This window comes from Podarcis raffonei, chromosome 12 (genome assembly GCF_027172205.1).
Source record: "Podarcis raffonei isolate rPodRaf1 chromosome 12, rPodRaf1.pri, whole genome shotgun sequence".
NCBI lineage: Eukaryota > Metazoa > Chordata > Lepidosauria > Squamata > Lacertidae > Podarcis > Podarcis raffonei.
This window is the reverse complement of record NC_070613.1, coordinates 23,059,597-23,079,183: the sequence shown is the minus strand read 5'-3', so window position 1 is coordinate 23,079,183 and position 19,587 is coordinate 23,059,597. Positions and strand designations below refer to the sequence as shown.

The 19,587-nt window shown below is 43.0% G+C and overlaps 1 protein-coding gene across 10 annotated transcripts in view; it reads right to left on the bottom strand.

Annotated features, from left to right (window-relative positions):
• Positions 1 to 19,587, bottom strand: part of NEBL (nebulette) — a 134,342-nt gene that overhangs the window by 45,583 nt on the left and 69,172 nt on the right. For 8 of the 10 annotated variants that reach the window (XM_053359588.1, XM_053359589.1, XM_053359587.1 and 5 more), the window contains exons 2-4: positions 3,488 to 3,767; positions 3,328 to 3,399; positions 767 to 871 (exon numbers count right to left, since the gene is read on the bottom strand). The exons of the other annotated variants lie outside the window; for them this stretch is intronic. In XM_053359588.1, the coding sequence (XP_053215563.1) occupies positions 767 to 871; positions 3,328 to 3,399; positions 3,488 to 3,556 (246 nt within the window). In that variant the 5' untranslated portion in view covers positions 3,557 to 3,767. The remainder of the gene's footprint in view (positions 1 to 766; positions 872 to 3,327; positions 3,400 to 3,487; positions 3,768 to 19,587) is intronic. 10 annotated transcript variants of the gene reach the window in all.

Genomic DNA, 19,587 nt, shown 5'->3' with positions numbered 1-19,587 from the left:
TGATCTGATTGTGGATGAGGGGGCCGATCTGGTCTGTATCTCTGAGACCTGGGCGGCTGAGCAGGGTGGCACAGGCTGTGTCCACCTGCATAGTCAATGCAGCATCAGGGAAGACTTGAGGAACGGGGGGGGAGGAGTTGCTGTGGCTCATAGAAATGCCATTGCTCTGTCAAGGCTCTCTGTCCAGTTGAGAGGGATCTAGAATGTGTGTTCCTGGCACTAAGCAATCAGTACAGATTAGGGATTCTGCTCATTTACCTCCCACTTCACTGCCCAGCAGTCTCCCCCTAACTGAGCTGACAGAGCTGGTCTCAGAGGCAGTGTTGAGGACCCCCAACTGCCTTTTCTGGGGGACTTCAACACCCATGCCAAGGCAATTGGCTCTGGGGTGGCTCAGGACTTCACAGCTACCATGAGACCATGAGGCTGTCCCAACATGTGATCAGTCCAATGCAAGTGGCAGGCCACACTCTGCAGGCCAGTCGCCAATCTCCCCTTTTTGGGCAAGGTTCTTGAGCAGGTGGTTGCAGACCAGATCTAGGCACTCTTGGAGGAAACTGCCCTGTATGATGACCTCTGTCAGGAGAGAAGCAGGAATATGTATCCCTGTCAATTCTCCTCAGTGGCTTTGGATACCATCAAGCATAGTATCCTTCTAGAGCTTGCTGTCTGAGTTAGGAGTGGGTGGAAGTGCTGGAACTGTAAATATTGCCACTCTGGGACTGTACATATGGCCAAACAATTTCCCAAATATTCTGTGCCTTACCTCAGAAATAAAGGCAGAGATGTTTTTCACATGCTTTAGCTGAGGGGTGTCAGGAACAAATATGCACTGGCCTTTAGATTTTTCATATGCTCCTTTATAATGGACCTGAAAATGAAGAATAGGATTGGAAAGGAGAAACAGAAAATAATATATTAGCATGTGCGTGTATAAACTGTCGGCCAATGTTGAACCTTGCTGTAGTACAAGACAAGCAAGCAAGGTCTCACTGGGGGGCCAGGTGCAGATTCCAACCAAGCAGATACCGAACCCACACTTGGGTTTGCTGTGGTCAATCCTCCCCCACAACCCCTATGGGGAGCCCCTATACTATGTTGATCCTGACCAATGCCATTTCCACCCTCATACAATGTTCTTCCGCCTATGAATTTCACTGAGGAAAGGTAGAAAAAGCCCCAACCAAGTGCTTATCAGGTTGAGAGAGAAAAATTCATTTCCGGCCCAAAATTGCTCAGTGAAGGCTCTAACCCAAGGGTGGGCGTGCTGGAACCTCTCAAACAAAATGGCTGTGAGATCCAGGGGAAGCAGCCTTATATAGACTTTCCCCTCCTCTCTTCAGCAAGGGCTCATGGGAAAGCTTTTTCCCATGAGCCCATCACACAGAGAATATACTGGGCAAAATCTTGCCCCAGTATTTTGCTGCAATCTATGGGCCACAGCGCTGCCGGGCTAAATGCTTTTAGCTTCTATGTACCTCATTCAGAAAAGGAAACACAAAGCTTGAATCAGTGCTAGGAACTGGACATCAGAGAGATGTAAAGTGGCTAGATGAGGACACTTAAACATTTCAGTTATCATCACTATGCTCATAACGGCAGAAATCCAACAGACTTCCATTAAGCCAGTGAAAAGAGCTTTAGAAATCAATGATCTAGAGAAGGAGGTTCTTCGTGGATATCCACTGTGGATCTGACAAGTTTCAATTTTGTGTATGTGATAAAAGCAGCAACACCACCCAACTTAAGGCACAATCCTGTTAAAGTTAAGCACAATTAAGTCTCGTTGTTTTGAACAGAAGACAGTTAAGCAAGTGACCAACCATGCCACTGAAATTAGTGAGTCTCAAGGAAAAACTAATACAGTGGTACCTCAGGTTAAGTACTTAATTCATTCCGGAGGTCCGTTCTTAACCTGAAACTGTTCTTAACCTGAAGCACCACTTTAGCTAATGGAGCCTCCTGCTGCCGCCGCGCCGCCGGAGCATGATTTCTGTTCTCATCCTGAAGCAAAGTTCTTAACCTGAAGCACTATTTCTGGGTTAGCGGAGTCTGTAACCTGAAGCGTATGTAACCTGAAGCATATGTAACCCAAGGTACCACTGTACTATGGCCATGATACAGCCATAGTTAAGAATTTTCATATGTTCAAGATGGCTTCAGTATATTGTCTCAAGGCAGTTCAATATTGTTATCACCCTTTTACAGATGGTAGTGCTGAACCTGAGAGATTATGGTATGGCCAATGGCTACCTCAGTGGAATCACAGTTGTGCTGACATTTATTTATTTAGTGAAATATTTTAACTCTGCCTTTCTTTCAAAGAGAAATCCAGAGCAGCTAATAAAATTTAAACACATATACAGTGGTACCTCGGGTTAAGTACTTAATTCATTCTGGAGGTCCATTCTTAACCTGAAACTGTTCTTAACCTGAAGCACCACTTTAGCTAATGGAGCCTCCTGCTGCTGCCGCGCCGCCACTGCACAATTTCTGTTCTCATCCTGAAGCAAAGCTCTTAACCTGAAGCACTATTTCTGGGTTAGCGGAGTCTGTAACCTGAAGCGTATGTAACCTGAAGTGTATGTAACCTGAAGCGTATGTAACCCGAGGTACCACTGTACAACATCAGAATAATTTTTTTAAAACAATCAAAACCAAAGGTATAAAAAACAGCAACAAGGACCTCCAATAATAATAAAAAATGCAACGCCCCAAAGGTCTTCCTAAAGAACCATATACTGTCCAAATGGCACTGACCATGCAATAAAGAAGCCAGTCATGTCTCCCTAGGGAGGTTTTTCAGGGGCTCAAGTGACATGACAAAGATGAGTTCTCTATCTCAAACCCACCAAAAGAATGCCTGAAGCCAAGACTCGTTTGCTCTGAAATGCACCAGCTCCATCTGAGCAATGATGTCCCAGAAAACAACATTCAGAGTTATTGTGAAAAGGAGTCACTCATTGCTCAAATTCAAGCTTCATGATGCCACTTTAAAGCCAACTTCAAAAAAAATTGGGCTCCACATTATTTAAAACCCCATCAGAATTTGTTAATGTATTCTGAATAAGCTTCTACTGACAACTTAGAAACGGTGGAACACTTTGCAAAGAAAAGGGAAAACTGAAAACGGCAAAAGCCAGTTTCACAATGCCATTTTAAAGGGAAACTGCCAACCCTTTCACAAATATGCATTCATATTTTTCAGGAACAAATTGGTCCATTTCTACTTAGAGCCTTGGATGCGTGCTTTTAAAATCTTGTCTAGCTGAAACATGACCAAAAATTTAATAAGGAATTAACACACTACTAAGAACCTTTACTTACGTCACTTATCATTTCAGTGCACCTTCTGGCAAGCTCCATGTTTCTATCCTCAATAACAGGCTTAAGGAACACCTATAGAAGAAAGAAGGCATGCCAAAAATGAGAACAAATCACATAATGAATTCCCTAGCACTTTACAGAATGTATCAGAACCACCCACCTTTGCCTCAGAGTTCTCATCCTCCTCCTCAGTTCCATTCTCCCTAGATTCTTGAAACGGCATTCTCATTTCTTCCGTTCAGTTAGAAAAATGGCAAAGTCCAGTAAGGTAAAATAGCTTGCACTCTACAACTTGTTGAATGCCTATGCTGGTCTGCTTCTACGGCAAGCTTAACGTCCCCATGGTTTTTCCCTTATTTAGGCAGTACTTCAAGGGTCTTATCTGAACAATTCAGCATGAGTGGAGTGAAAGGCGTCACAAATGTCCTTGCTATAGTGACCTAAAAACAAAAAAAAATAAAAAGAGTTAATACTTCCTTGCAACCAGGCTTAAAATATCTAAAACTGCACTTGAGAATATTGAGCTTTAAACAAAAGCCTGCCCCTTAATTTTGTAAAATTGGCAGGATTACAAAATTCTCAGGAGTGTGTATATGAACATACAGGAGTGCTAGTTGTGCACATGCGAATCCAAGTACACACTTGCAACAACACCTCAAAAATACAATGTTATAGGTTTGAGGGAGGACCGCCCTAAACCCTAGAAATTAATAAACTGTATGATTTTTATTATTTGGGGTATTGGAGTATTTGGAGTATAATTTGGAGCCAGTGGCTCATCTGGGATAGTGATGTTAGTATTACAAAAGGTATTGATGGCCCAATCTAAGAGGAATCTTGGGCCTGGGCAGACAGAGGTTGTCAAGGTGGGGAAGGTGACAGGAAAGAGTGTCTTTAGCAAGGTGTGATGGGAAGAAGAAGGGAGAACAAAGGGAGGTATCTATCTTGGGCAGTCTGCCCGCAGTCTGGCAAGGAGAGGTACTTTGGGCTCCTGCGCTTCACTGCTGTGGGGAACAAGCCCCTCTTAAAATGACTATGCTGTAAGATCTGGACACCCTCCATCTAAATTCAGGTGTAAATATGTTTGTTTTTTTAAAAAATCGTATTTCTTAAAGCTACAACAGCCTCTGCCGCATCTTCAATTTTCCAAAGGAACACAGACCCTGGTTGAGGGCCAAGACCCCAGGAATCCTGTGCACAGCTCAGCAGGGATCAGAGACCATTGACCAACTATGTCAAACCCCCACTGCTAATTACAAGACTGTCTTGTATACAAACAGCAAACATACCGGTAGCTTTCTGCTATTCCTACAGATTTCCCAGAAAGCTGTATAGTTCAAATACCGGGAGAGGGGGGTGTAGTTGTACAGTAAACCTACATTACATTTTGAAACATTTTCCCGAAAAGACTTGTCATTTTCAGTGAAGGCAACCTGGTTTACTTAACAGGTGAAAGTTACAATATGGTAAAAGCATACTAAAAACCTTCTAAAATATACTGCGAAGAATTTTTAAAAAGCGGTTCTACAGAATGACTTTGATCGTACAATAATACTGCATTGGGATACCAGCCAGGGCAGCATTTACAGTACCCTCTGTTGGTGTTGTGGACTAAGTGCCTAAGTGCTGAGCTAGAAATACTCTGTAGCTTGTCCTACTTTCCCTGCTATCCCTTTCCCATACATGAACTTGCTGAAGGTTCATTTTCCTGTGTTTACTTATCTGGGGTTGTTCTTGCTTTCTAGACGCACTGAATATATCATTCCAAGAGGACACAGAGTACTCATCTGTGTGCTCGTGTTCTTGACACACCTTCCCAGAGCCTATCAAGGTGGCTATGTGCCCTACTTTATAGAGGACAGTACTCTGTTTGAAGGGCAGACAGAATACAAGGAATACCCTATTGGAAGGGATGCTTGGGTCCAAGTCAAGTAGAACCAAATGAAGGGAATGCAAAGTTAAAGTGTTGGCCCAGGATCTAGGAAACATCACTTTCAGGTTTTTTTGTTTCTCATTATTCCAGCCTGAAAGTCTAGAATAATTTCTGCAACAGCTTGTGATTTATTTTTTTTAAGTCCTCATAAAAACTCTTTTAAACGTTTTGATATGCATTTTTTCCAAATATTCACACTTTTGCAAAGCAATGTTTTTTAGTATAATGCGTTTTTGCATGTTATTTTCAACTATGCATTTTTAAATGAGCTCTTTACCATACTATTTGCATTTTTAATATACATTACTATGTATTATGGAGAACTGGAGTGGAAATTTTGAACGATGGCTATGGTTAAGTCTGCATATTATTTTGGAAACTGCAAATTAGGTAAGTTTCTCCTCCATTCCCAGATAGAAGGGCCCAATGGTACTATCACTAGGTATGGGTATTCCAGGCTCTGCGAGTACTTGGCTGCCTAGGCAGATGACTACAATTCTACAGCTCATCACATTCGAGCACAGTTCTGAGACCAGCAGTTCTTGTCCTAACATCCTTTCTCCACAAGTGCTGCTCCCCCTGAAATTGCCTTGCCCAGCTATTACTCTCCTGGTGAGACCTCCAAGGCTACAAGTAAACTTATTGAGAGAAAAATGGCTGGGGGAGGCTGTTTCAAGGACACATTTGGCACCGCACTCTTTCCTACCTTTCACTGTAAATCTCCTCCACATGGCTTTATAGGCTGTCAGCACAATCCACATGCTAACACATAGGCTGACCCTAACCCTGGAGAGAAACGAGGATGTCGTTCCAGAGAACTGACATAAAATGAATTGAAAATGTAATGGCTAGCAATAATTAGGTAAAGGGAAGTTAGGCTCCCTACGAAGAACGCTACCCAACAAGGAAACATGGTTACCTTGACAACAGGGAGATGGTGATAAATATGGCTCTTTCTTGCAACCTCCTGAAAAACATAATTCTGCCTACACATTGTCAAATATCTATTTTACAGTTGCCATACTACATTCCAACACATGCAGCTGCAGCAGCTCTGTGAGTACAGTTAGCATATTTTAGGATCTAAATGACAATTTAATGCCGGTAAAAAAAAAGGTTGTATACCCAGCAATATATATATATATGTATATATGTGTGTGTGTGTGTGTGTGTGTGTGTGTATTCATTTGCTACGTAGAATGCTTTGCTTTGCAGGCACTCCTTGATCGAACCATATGAAACTTTAGGTTTCACAATTTATCGGGAGGGGCAGAATTATGAACACTTAAATAGAAACAGGCTTTTGTGCTGCATAGTTCAGGAACACACAGTGTAAGCTCAAGAGATAATATGCATCAACATTTCCAAATTAAACCTGAAACTAGGCAGACCAGGTGGTCGGACGCAGTATAAGGCAGCTTCCTCTGCTCCCGAGTTCCTGTTGGGAACTTGCATCTCTATGAAGCCTTGGGACTATCCGCCCAGTGTCTCATGAAGCATCACACTGTAGATGTCTTACAGTACTTCAGTTTCAAAAATGGAATTGGGGCTACAAAATCCAGACTCCTGCCCTAGGGCATTATCCATGCAAGCTGCTGACACAGCCCATTCACTGTCCCACTTCCGTGAAGAAGCACACAAGGCTTTGGATTGTCACCCTTCATGGGAGCAGAGCTCCGATTGGCTGGAGGGTTAGCATGCTTTTTGTCTTCATCCTGAATGGGATCTAAATCATGAGTTTTCATTGATTAAATTGGCTGTTTTGGTCATAAAGGAACTTTGGTAGAAGAGCCAGCACAAATATGGCTTTTCAAAATGGCCTTCAGCTCCTATTTTTTCTAAGGGTGAAAGGTTAAAGGGTAAAGGACCCCTGGACGGTTAAGTCCAGTCAAAGGTGACTATGGGGTGTGGCACTCATCTCGCTTTCAGGCCAAGGGAACCGGCACTTGCCTGGTGGTTGGCTGTGCCTATTTTGTGATAGGCTGCCATAATGCAAAGTGAAGATTATGAATGGTCTGAGGCCAAGAACATCTCTGAACAAGGTAACACGTTTGGTGACCCTCCATCACCTATTTACTACTGCATGAAATTGACATATATCTGGTTACTTAGTAATGGGAGATATAAAATGTAGACATTGAGTGCAACAGATCAAAGAGAGAGGGGGGAAGCCTCAAAATGGCACTACCTGTCTTTTTCCTTTCCCCACCCTCCCTCTCTCTTTCTCATGACAACCTAGGAGCAATCTAAGGACATCTGCCAAGACTGGTACAGTAGGCTACCAAAGCCAGCCAAAGAACCCAATGGTTTTAAGCTGTTCTACTACTGCTTTCCATACTGCTTCAGAGATGCCGCCAGTTTTGAGAGCCCTGGACAAGGAACCCTGTGTGCCGCCTCCAGGGCTGTCTTAAGCATATGCGGTGCCGGGGTGCAAAGATCCGCCCGGTGGCCCCCCCCCAGGTTGCCTAGTCCCAGACACGGAGAGCGGAGCCAGCTGGCCACCTTAGCATCTCGCTGGCTCGGTCACCCCCAAACTCACGCCACAGAAGAAGAGCCCACCGCAGCACTCCAATCGACGGACGGGCTCTTCCTCGGACTCAACTCTCGGGCCCCATACTCTTGGCCTGGCACCCCTAAGAGCCCGGGGCCCAGGTGCCCTGCACCCCTAGTGCCTATGGGTAAGACGGCCTTGGTCACCTTTGTGCTGGTCCACCTCCTTGCCACCTTAACTGTATTGGCCACCCTGCTCTTCTCTATTACTCCTGCCACTGCTACCACCCCTGATGCTTGCTTTTTTGGGGTGGCTGAATGGTTAAGGCCCCTGTATTTTTAATTCTCCAAAATGCTGGTAGGCCAGATGTGAATCCTAAGGCATTTCTGTGGAAACAATGGAGTGTGGGTGGCTGCAGATGGCCCAGCACATAATTTCATTTTCTAGTGCACGTAGTGACTTGCTGGTGCCCAATGATTTTGGGCATCATTTCACTTTAGAGTCACTTTTTTGCTGTAGACACAGACAACCTTCTCACTTAAAGAAGGAGAGCTTGCACATCTTCAGAGTACTGGACATACGTTGCACTGAAGACGTATTGAAGAGACAGTGAGTTGACTTTCTTATGGGGAAAGCAAGTTTAAAGCTAAATGTGCTTTAGGCAGTTTAGGTGGCAGGGGACTCTTTAAATAATTTAGGGATCTGTCATGGTTTGATCTGGTGTGGATCTGTCATGGTATCTCATGACTGGGTAGCTGCTTGTTTAGTGGAGGGATAAGACAAGTTTATAATAAGGGACTTGTTCTCTGCCAGATAATGTCAAAGATTCCCCATGGGCATCTTTTTGAATTTTCTGCATCTGTAATGCATATGGAGAACATACATTAACTTTTAATTTCATGGCCCTTTTGGCCCTAGGTGCATGTGTATAGTTTCATAGGTCTGGAAAAGCAAGCTCTAGCCCACAACAGTGATTGCCACAATAACTCTGTTAATCTTCAAGGTGCCACAAGTTATATTTCCTGCAACAAGTCAATATGGCGACACCTTCAGAAGCTGTCTTGAATATTATCTACCACCATATATTATAACATATTAAGCAAATTAATATGTGCGCAAGCAACACAATAACATTTAGTGTAACGTGCAGCTAGTTTAATAATTCAAGCATTTACATTTTACCCCTGGAGGAAAGTGTTTCTATCTCTCTAACAGCAGCTGAGTGTCAGCCTTCACTCTTAAACATGCCAGGAGTTTTTTTAGTTGTTTTAAAAATAAACTGGTGCTGTGGGGAAATCACTAGAGAAAGAGTTTTAATAGGGCAACCTAATCAAGAAATATTTGGGGTCTTTGTACATTTTATTAATTGGGGTTCCATACCCTACCGCTGTGGGTTAAACCACAGAGCCTAGGGCTTGCTGATCAGAAGGTCGGCGGTTCGAATCCCCGCAACAGGGTGAGCTCCCGTTGCTCGGTCCCAGCTCCTGCCAACCTAGCAGTTCGAAAGCACGTCAAAGTGCAAGTAGTTAAATAGGTACTGCTCCGGCAGGGAAGGTAAACGGCGTTTCCATGCGCTGCTCTGGTTCGACAGAAGCGGCTTAGTCATGCTGGTCACATGACCCAGAAGCTGTACGCCTGCTCTCTTGGCCAATAAAGCGAGATGAGTGCCGCAACCCCAGAGTCGGCCACGACTGGACCTAATTGTCAAGGGCCCCTTTACCTTTACCCTACCATCTGAACATCTGCTCCAGTGCTCGGTAGAACTTGGCAGCTCCAAGACAGAGCAGTCAGGACTCAATAAGAACTAGAATTAGCCTTGGAACCCCATTTCTTATCTGGGCACATACAGTGCATAGATAAAGTACCTGGCACCTGCAAGACGTGTGCTCTGCAACTGAGTTATGGGCCTGTGCAGAGAGTTTTTCCTCCTTTCATATAGCAGCCATGACATCGGTGGAGGAGAATGTGATTCATTTCTTAATTTTCCTGAGATACTAGCCTATAGGGGCTGCTGTCTTCTGCTCTTGGCACTTGGTCCTTTTTCAGCTGTGAAAGATAGGAAAGTGGACTAGGTATGTCAAAACTAAAGAGACTACAACCATAATCTTAGAGTGGTGGTGATGCACTAGGAGGGCTCTGCATAAATGCTTATTTCATTCAGCCATAACCTGGGTGAATCATCCTATGAAGCAGCGAATTCTGAATGAACCATATGGAAGTACCCTTAGGTGCTATCTAAAATGAACAGCTCAATGAGCGACATTTTCAAAGTGTAATTAGCTTAAGATAGTTTTATGTGATTTAAAAAAAATGTGCATTTATTCCAAACCTTTGACCTACTATTTCAAACTACAGGTAAGTTGGTTACTGCATTAAAACACAATGTGTTAACAAGCAAATTAAATTTAAAGTGTGTGGAAGGTGGCAGATCTATTATTGATCTGCTGCAAGATAAAATACCAGTTATTTTGCTTTTTATAAGCTTTCATTTGGGGTTGCGACTTTCTTGCTTTAATTTACAGAACACTCTTTCTACTTGTGATGCACTGCTGTTTACAGCTGTCGATGCTTTTGAAAGCATCTGGGTTGATAAGTACAAATATGAAGCTATACAATTCTCTGCATATGCTTAATTTCTAGCTTGTGTTTGGTGACATTAGCTGTGGAGTGGTTTAAATTACTAACATAGTGAAGCAGGATTATTGCATGTTAGATTTAAAAGTGTGTTAGGAAATGAAATAAGGCTCCATGTTGGGAAAGGTATGTATAAATAAGATTTGACGTTTCCCTCTTCTGCCTCCTGGCAAAGCCTCATGCCATTTTGATTTACAGATTATTATCTCTGGGGTTTTGATGAGACTTAAAAGTCGCCTCTCATGCTCTAGAAAAATCCACAAAGCTCATTGGTACAGATTCAAACCAGCCCCTGGCGCTAGATAGTATTTTTTTTTAACAGAAAGGCAGACTCTGGCTGCCTATGAGATCATCAGAAAGATAAAAGCCTAAAAGCTCATCCAAGTTATGCCCTTGGCCCTCCTGGAAATTAACTTTCTGGTGACAGCCTGAATATGTAAACCTTAATAAATAAGCTATTGGTTTGAAAAAAAGAATCTGTCCTACTTCATCTTGTCACTTGCAGCCTATATTGGATTGCATTTTTGTGTCACCTTATCTGTTCCCCCTTATTCCTTTTCTTACTGCCACAAGTTCATATTCATGCTATGCTTATCTTCGTCCATTCCTGCCATTCTCAGCGACTGGAACAGTCTGTCTTTCACTCAGTGCAGATGCCGTTCCTCCTTCTAAAAACCTTGCTCCAATCTACCACAGGCTCTGGCTACAGTCAGATCATGTGTTTATTTTTAAAAACTCAAATTTCTATTGCATTACTGTACAGAAGTCTCTTAATGTTACAAATAATAGACCAAAAGAAAAAGCCAAACACCATGGCCTTAGATGAGACTATAAAATTATTTTATAGTTCACAAAGTTCACAAAGACATGTAGCCATGAAGTTGCCCAATAATGTAGATCTACTCACAGTGTGCTCAACTCTTGCGGGCAAAGACATGAGGAATGAGAGGGGGGACAAACAAGACACAACAACTTTCTGGGATTAAAATTTGGTCACAACTTTATTGATTAATGGCGTAGATAAGCTTTGGCTTAGGCATTGGGCATGTATCCATTATCATCCTGCAGAGGGAAGGCTGAGGATTGGACAGGGCTATACCTGCCACCTCAAGATGCAGGTCAACTAAGCTGGGCCTCCCCTTGCCACTACTTGAAGTTCTATGGCCCTACTGCTCCCCACGTGGCTTCAAGACAGAAACTTCCAATCAGACCCCTTTACCCGGGAACCCTGAGATCAAACCTGCTTGAGGTCAGGGTAATGCACTAAATCACCCCAGACGCAGAACTGGACTAAGGATTCCACCCAATGCCTTATCCGCTGAAAGTTGTGGTGATTGCTATGAGGAAAAACCCCAAACAGGCCCGGCCCCAAAGACAGTGACTACCTTAAACCACAGCAAGGTTGTTTTTTTACTGGTGTCTAAAGAATAACATGTAGGGTGGACAAGTGGGTTGCTCTTCTGTTGACTCAGCTGAGGATCCGCAGCACAGCCAGCTTTTATTCCCTGGCAGCGGATCGTAGTGAAGACTTGCTCCCTCCAGTCTGCTGCCAAAGCTCTACCCACCCAAGGCCCTGAATAGGTGAAAATTCAAATTGTTCCCTTGGCAGGCTATCCCAGGAGCCATCGTGGCTGGCCACACAGCAGCCCAGTGATTGGCCATGAGGGCAAAGGGAGGGGTGTCCACAATGGGCGACAACCAGAGGCACCCCAAACTGGATAAGCACTACCTGTCAAACCACTTGTCTATTCATCACAGTACTGACTACTCTGTCAGGGGGAAAGGTGGGATATAAATATTATAGCACTCTGCAAGTGGCATTCCAATATCTCAAAGAAAGAAAGGTCTCTCTCATCACCAGCTACCTGATTTTTTAAACTAGACAAGCCAGGGATTAAACCTTGAATGCAAAGAATGTGCTCTGTGTGCACAAACATGTTTAGGGCTTTGTTAGCCAAACATTTTAGAGGAACTTAATATCATTTAAAATGCCTCATGCAACATAAAACTTATAAAATATGTTATTTCTAAAAGCAAAATAATTATGCGGTACTATCTCTACCCAAAACAGTAGCTATGATATCTGGATAATTATGAGAACTTTCGCCATCTTATAAAATCCATCATATGAAAACTGGAAACCATAGAATCTAAGTGCATGACATCATGAAAAGGATCAGCAGGGTGAAGGCATGTGTAATGTCTGCTTCAGTATTATTTCATGTCTCATCCTAGCCCTACCACTTACAATCAGACAGGGTCAGGAAGTAACAGATTAATGCTTTTTTCCATCAAACTGCAAAACACTATGCTTTTCATTAGCTAAATCTAGGGCATTTGTTTAAGTATTAAATTAATGTTCTCAAAATAAAGTTAATACTATGGATTTACAGCTCTGTGTAAATGTACCATCTGCATTCTCACATAACTCTTAAGCCTTAGATTGTTTTAACCATGCTTTGTTCACAGATAAGCAAACAAGCCAAAGCTTAGTTTTCCAAGGCTTGATTTGTTTTCTAGCTGCTCCTGCCTATAGCTTGGTGAGCATCTAGAATGAGGTGGCCAAACAAACCAAGCCTGTGGGTTGGGGCATAATGCCAAATCAGAGTTTAAACAATCCATGGTTCATAAGCCAACAACAAACCTTGACTTCACATTTTGGTTTGTTGCCAGAATAAAACCCATGGTTATTCTGTTCAGTTGGGTTAGACGTTGAAACAAATCACAATTTGGTGAAACAATGCATGGCTTTGCATTATAGGTGAACCAGGCCAGACTCTTCATCATGTTCCTTGGAGCACCTCAGGATTCCTCACTCAGCCCCACAAATCCCATTTCTCAATTATAGAAGCACAATGAACTTGTTGAAATATTAGGAAAACTCTTTCCTCCATCACCAAACTCATTTATGCCATTGATAACATGCATTTTATCTGTCAATGGAAAGACAAAGCAGTCCGGTTTGCAAACTATGGCTTAGTGCAAACAAGCAGGTTCCCCAAATAAAATTATGGCCAGCTGCTACTGTCATACTACCCAGAGTTAAGCCATGGTTTGGTTTAGCATTACCTTTTAATCTTGAATAATCTTTGGCTATATATGATGTCAGGCAATGGACAAGTGGGAAGCCCTTCTCACCAGTCAAATGTGGCCCACAGAGAGTTTATCTGGTCAAAAGGACTTCTCCACCTCTATTCTGTAATCTAGTTTTACACTACCCTAAAACACAAAACCAACTCATTTGGAGGAGCTTATATAAAGCCCTTATTATGGTTGAGTAAAATCATTATCATGGTTGGATCAGTCTCTTCTGAGAACACAAATATTTGTCTCACTGGTTGGACTGGAAATGTCTGTTCCTAAATGCTCCTAAAGCAGAAGTAAACATTAGAATTTTCCTGGGGATTTTCCTACTAGTCAACAGTTGCTCTATTGATAGCTTTGCTGATCTGAAGAATGACAGACTAGGCTACTGGCTTCCCCTCAGTTATTGCCACAGATCCTCAAATATTTGATGAACAGTTAAAATACTAGTGACAGCCCTTGAGATATTTGAAGACGGCTTTCATATCTCCTCTAAGTCTCCTCTTACACAGGCAAAACATACCCAACTCCCTCAACCATTCCTCATAAGGCTTGGTTTCCAGACCCTTTATAATCTTGGGCATGTTCTTCTGCATGCCTTCCACTTGTCAATATCCTTCTTAAATTTTGGTGCCCAGAACTGGACACAGTACTCCAGGTGGGGGTCCAGTTGTGACCAACTCTGGGGTTGCGGCGCTCATCTCGCTTTATTGGCCGGGGGAGCCGGCGTACAGCTTCCAGGTCATGTGGCCAGCAGGACTAAGCCGCTTCTGACGAACCAGAGCAGCACACGGAAATGCCGTTTACCTTCCCGCTGGAGTGGTACCTATTTATCTACTTGTGCTTTGACGTGCTTTCGAACTGCTAGGTTGGCAGGAGCAGGAACCGAGCAACGGGAGCTCACCCCGTCGCGGGGATTCGAACCGCCGACCTTCTGATCTGCAAGTCCTAGGCTCTGTGATTTAACCCACAGTGCCACCTGCATCCAAGACAGAACAGAGCGGTACTATTACTCCCCTTGAATGCTTTGCCCATTGTTACTGTTGCTTATTCCCTTTTGCTAATACATTTCATAATAGCCCCCAAGTATCCACTCAGAATAGCTTTAATGGAATTATACCCACAGGATTGATGTCAGAAAACTAAATATATGAACAAAAATAGGCTGAAATACACACTAAAGTAGAGAGTCCTTAAATACTTCTCAACTGAGAGAAGAGCCCTGCATAGAAACATCTCCATCTGCCAATCAGACAGAGAGGTGTGCTAAAAAATCTTTCCCAGCACCACTGGTGCACAGATTGACAGGGCCAAGGACACAAACCACAGGAAGAGTGGTAAATGAGATTGCAGGTCAATATTTTAACTTCCTGCCCTTTTTTGGTCAATCAGTGAACCACATGTGTCCCCCTCCAGATGTGTCTGCTCCTTGGGCCTCACAAATTTCCTCACTGCCAACCAGGCAACAAGCTACTCAAGTAAGCAGACCTTTTGCTACATTGAAGAATACAGCCCACAATAACTCAAGTTTGGATACATTGCATCTGCTGTGTTGGCAAGTCATTAACAATTTCTAGGATTGTAAGAAATGATACATTATATTATATCCTCTCTCATATTCAGTAGCATTTTCTCTTAAACATTTACAAGATCTACAGTTCAGCCGGGAGGCAATACTACATTCAAAATAAATGCAACAGGCAATAACAGTTTTGTGCAGCAATTTTCTAGTATTCTACAACTTTCATAGGTAACAACATCTCTTAAAATACCCCTATTTAAAATCCTATTTTCATCCTACATATAAAACACAGGTATACAGTGAAGAACCTCAAGCATGCCTATTCACTTAAACAGAGCTAGGGTGAAATGCTAACACCCCAGTGCACTTTTTATTTCAGATTTTACCCAAAAGTAGACGTACAACCTATTGTTGGTTTCCCTGCCTTCTGTCCCAATAAGCATCAGTCCCAATAAGTATCAGTCTACACTGGATTTTTCCTTTCCAAAGTACCACCCCCCCAACTAATATTTGCATACTAATGCTGTAGTAAATCCAACTTATTTATAAGAAAACACCATTATGACCTCTAAAAGTAAAAGCACACCATATTTTGTTTTAACAGATTCATAGTAGGCCCCCATTCTCATCTAAGAAAACTCACTTTTCTCTAACGATGATCTTCCTGTAGTGTAATTTATATTGCATTTTGCTCTACTGTATCTTGCAGCAACCTTAAAATCTCATCCCTGTCATACTTTAAAAGGAAGGTGTTCTGGCCATTTAACCCTGCTACAAAGTGTATCAAAGAATCAAGACTAATAAACAAACAAAATAAAGCTGGCGCATTCAAAAATCTCCATTCGAAGTAGAAGAATGACTAGGAATCCAGTATTATTCATCTATATTTCAGCATTTTAAACACAACAGAAATGCTTCCCCAGTCACCAGGCAGATGATGAATCATAAAAATGCAATAAATAACTCCAAGGCCAAGGCAGGCATAGCAAGTTAGCAGCTGGAGAAAAAAAACATTTTGCTTTCTCCACCTTCCTCTTTTGCATGTTCCATTATGCTCCTCATAAGCTCCTTTGCTGACCTTGAGGAGAAAGGTAGAAGGACCGTGCGGTATGGCACACACAGGCAGGTAAGAGGGCAGCACATTCCAAAGATGAAGGTTTTTCGGGGCATCCTACATAATTCATGCTCTCTCTACCCCTTTAATCCACTTTGAATAGCAGCTCAGGTAGTTCAACAAGTTCACAAGCATTAGGCAAGTAATATATACAAAAGTTACTATGTCCCTTACTACTACAAGCTTGCCAATTGGCAGAAAGACGTTCATATCTGCACTTCAATCCCTGTTCATATAGAAACAGCTGGCCTTGATGTTAAAGGGAGAGCTGTGTGAGATTCAACTGACTGTGACTGCTCCGTGCAACAGAATGCCTTCAGAAAAAGTTAAGTTTAAAAAATCCCTGGAAGGAGTCATACAGCCAAAGCAAGCTACAGCCAAAGATGCAAGCTGTTCAGGCTACAAGCAAGATGCAGTACTCAACATATGCAACCGCTCTGGCCAAAGTGAGAATTATCTGAATAATTCAAACACGTTGCCAAAATATTCTGCTCTTACTCTGTGCTAAAGATTAAGGCATGCAATACTATTTTAAGTGAAAACAAAATTGAAGAATATTTCATACAACTCCCTTAATTCTTTCCTGTTAAAAATGTAAGGTGATTTCTGTGCATTTTATAACTATTAGGTCTTTAAAAGAATTTTATACAGCTATATCCAAAGATCTCAAGGTAAAACCTCAATAAAAAGGCAGAGTCCACTACAATTAAAAATTAAAAATATATTTCAACCCATCATAAAACTGTAAAAAGGTAAAGGTAAAGGACCCCTGACAGTTAAGTCCAGTCGCAAACGACTCTGGGGTTGCGGCACTCATCTTGCTTTACTGGCCAAAGGAGCCAGTGTTTGTCCGCTTCCACAGACAGTTTTTCCGGGTTACGTGGCCAGCATGACTAAGCTGGCGAAACCAGAGCAGTGCACAAAAACACCGTTTACCTTCCCGCTGGAGCAGTACCTATTTATCTACTTGCACTTTGACGTTCTTTTGAACTGCTAGGTTGGCAGGAGTTGGGACCGAGCAATGGGAGCTCACCCCATTGCAGGGATTCGAACCACAGACCTTCCGATCGGCAAGCCCTAGACTCTGTGGTTTAGACCACAGTGCCACCTGCATCCCTGAAACTGTAGCCATCAATCTGCTAGTTGCTCCCAAACGACTAGGTAGATAGTCAAGTTTTAAACGGGTATCTGGATGTAAGCAGCATAGTCACCAGCTATATTTCTGAGGCAGGGAGTTTCATAAGTAGGGCATCATCAAACCACACTGGGTATGACACCTAATGGCACAACACCAAGAAAGGCCTCTCTAGCAGCTCAACATCTGTGCAGGACTCCTTCAAGTATTCAGGTCATTCAGTCATCTGGCTAGATCTGCTTGGCGTTCAGTATCTTCCACACGCTGTTTGGTGGGTTTTTTGGCTTGTTCGTACCCCATGTCAAGTAGGATCTGTGGGGTGAAACCTAGAGTTGTCGTTATGTAGGGATGCCATATGTCCTGATTTTCCTGGACATTACTGGGATTTCAAAGGCAGAATTGATGTCCAGGGTGAATCGCTTTTGGGGGCGTTTTTGTAAGGCAGGGTTTGAAATATGGCAACCCGACCTAAGAGGGCGCATGATAGAAGTTTGTAAAAGTATACATGGCATGGAGAAAGTGGAGAAAGTTTTTCTCGTTCTCTCATAACATTGAAACTTGTGAAGCTGGATGTCAGAAGGTTCAGAACAGGATAAAAGGATGTATTTCTTCATGTAGCACTTAGTTAAGCAATGGAACTCACTCCCTTGGGAGGCAATGATGCCCACCAACTTGTAAGGCTTTGAAAGGGGATTGGACAAATTCATTGAGGTTAAGGCTATCAATGGCTATGCTCTGCCTTCATGGTCAGAGGTAGTAATGCTTCCAAATACCAGCTGCTGGAAACCACAGGAGAGTCCTAATATGCTCAAATCCTGCTTGCTGGTTTCCATAGGCATCTGGGTGGCCACTGTGAGAATACGATGCTGGACTAGATGGGCCACTGGCCTAACCCAGAAGGAACTTATTACGATCTTGTTGCGATGGATATTATTTTTGTTGTGCAATAACAGAACAGGGATTGGAAACCTCCAGGCTACAGATGCGGTCTAAAACCAGATTTGACCAGGCCCTCTTGGTCTCTTCCAAACCTTAGCTGTTCAGCAGGAAACAGCCAAGAGGGAAAGTGGATTTGGTTTTGTGCAAAATGTACAATTGTGATTCCATCTTCAGTAAGAGCAGCTGCAATATCAAGGCAGCAAGGAAATGTCTCAGCAGACTTGCTTTTGCTTCAAATATGCAAAAGATAGTCAATGCATTTTGCAGCTGTATGCATGCAATTTTCCAGATGCAATTGCTTTCAACAGCCATAATGCAGGGCTTGCAACATAGCTGTCTGCATTGGCTTTAATAACATCATTTTGCAGGTATTACTGAGTATTTTTTGCCTTTTTTACATAGTCAGGATAACTAAAGTGTGTTGGAGCATTTCTATTTGTTTTTTCAGAAAATAAAAAGTAAAACTTGAACAATGTTTCTAAGAACATTTTTCTGTTTTCATGGGAAATAACTGTATGTGTGACTATGTGTGTGTTATGTACTGAGTTGAATAGGATCCAAACTGCAGCAGTCTGATTGGTCCTAGAACAATAGGATCCAAAAGGCAGCAGTCTGATTGGTCCTAGAACAATAGGATTCAGAATGCAGCAGTCTGATTGGTCCTAGAACAATGCAGCAGTATGATTGGTTGGCAGGAACTACCCAATCATGCTCCAGATAGAAGTGAATCCACAACCTGATTGGCTTACAGTAGAATTCCGGAATTAGCCAATCATGTGCAGCCCATTGTGTAAATAATGTATATAAAGCAGATACTTTGAGGGGACATTCATTCATTCCTTCTCACCACTATGAGCTGAATAAAGAGCATGAAATCACTTCGCGACTCTGAGTATATTTCACTGGCGACGAAGGTGGGATCCCGCTGAGCTGACTGCCACACACAGCACCGCAGCACCGCCACCTGCCGCACCGCTGCCTCGCACCGTGTATCCAGGCTTCAGCTCCGGGACACAAGGAACTCAGAATGGCAACCGACAACAGCTTCTCGCCATTCAACCCAGCATCTGGAGACTGGGAAGCGTACGCCTCCCGTTTCACCTTCCTCCTAGAAGCCAAAGGGGTCACCGACGAAGAAGACGCCAAGAAGAGGGCGATATTCTTCAGCGTCTGCGGAGAGGAGACGTTTGAAATCGCCCGGGCTCTCCTTGCGCCTGAAGACGTCGCTACTGTTCCATACAAAACAATAATGGAACAGCTGAAGGGGCACTTTTCGCCGCAGCCCTCAGTGGTGGCTCGTCGAAATGCCTTCTACGCAAAGCGGCAAGCCCCTGGGGAAACCATAACTGGGTTTGTGACCTCTCTCCGCCAAGCCGCCCGGTTCTGCAACTTCTCAGAGCTGGAGAAC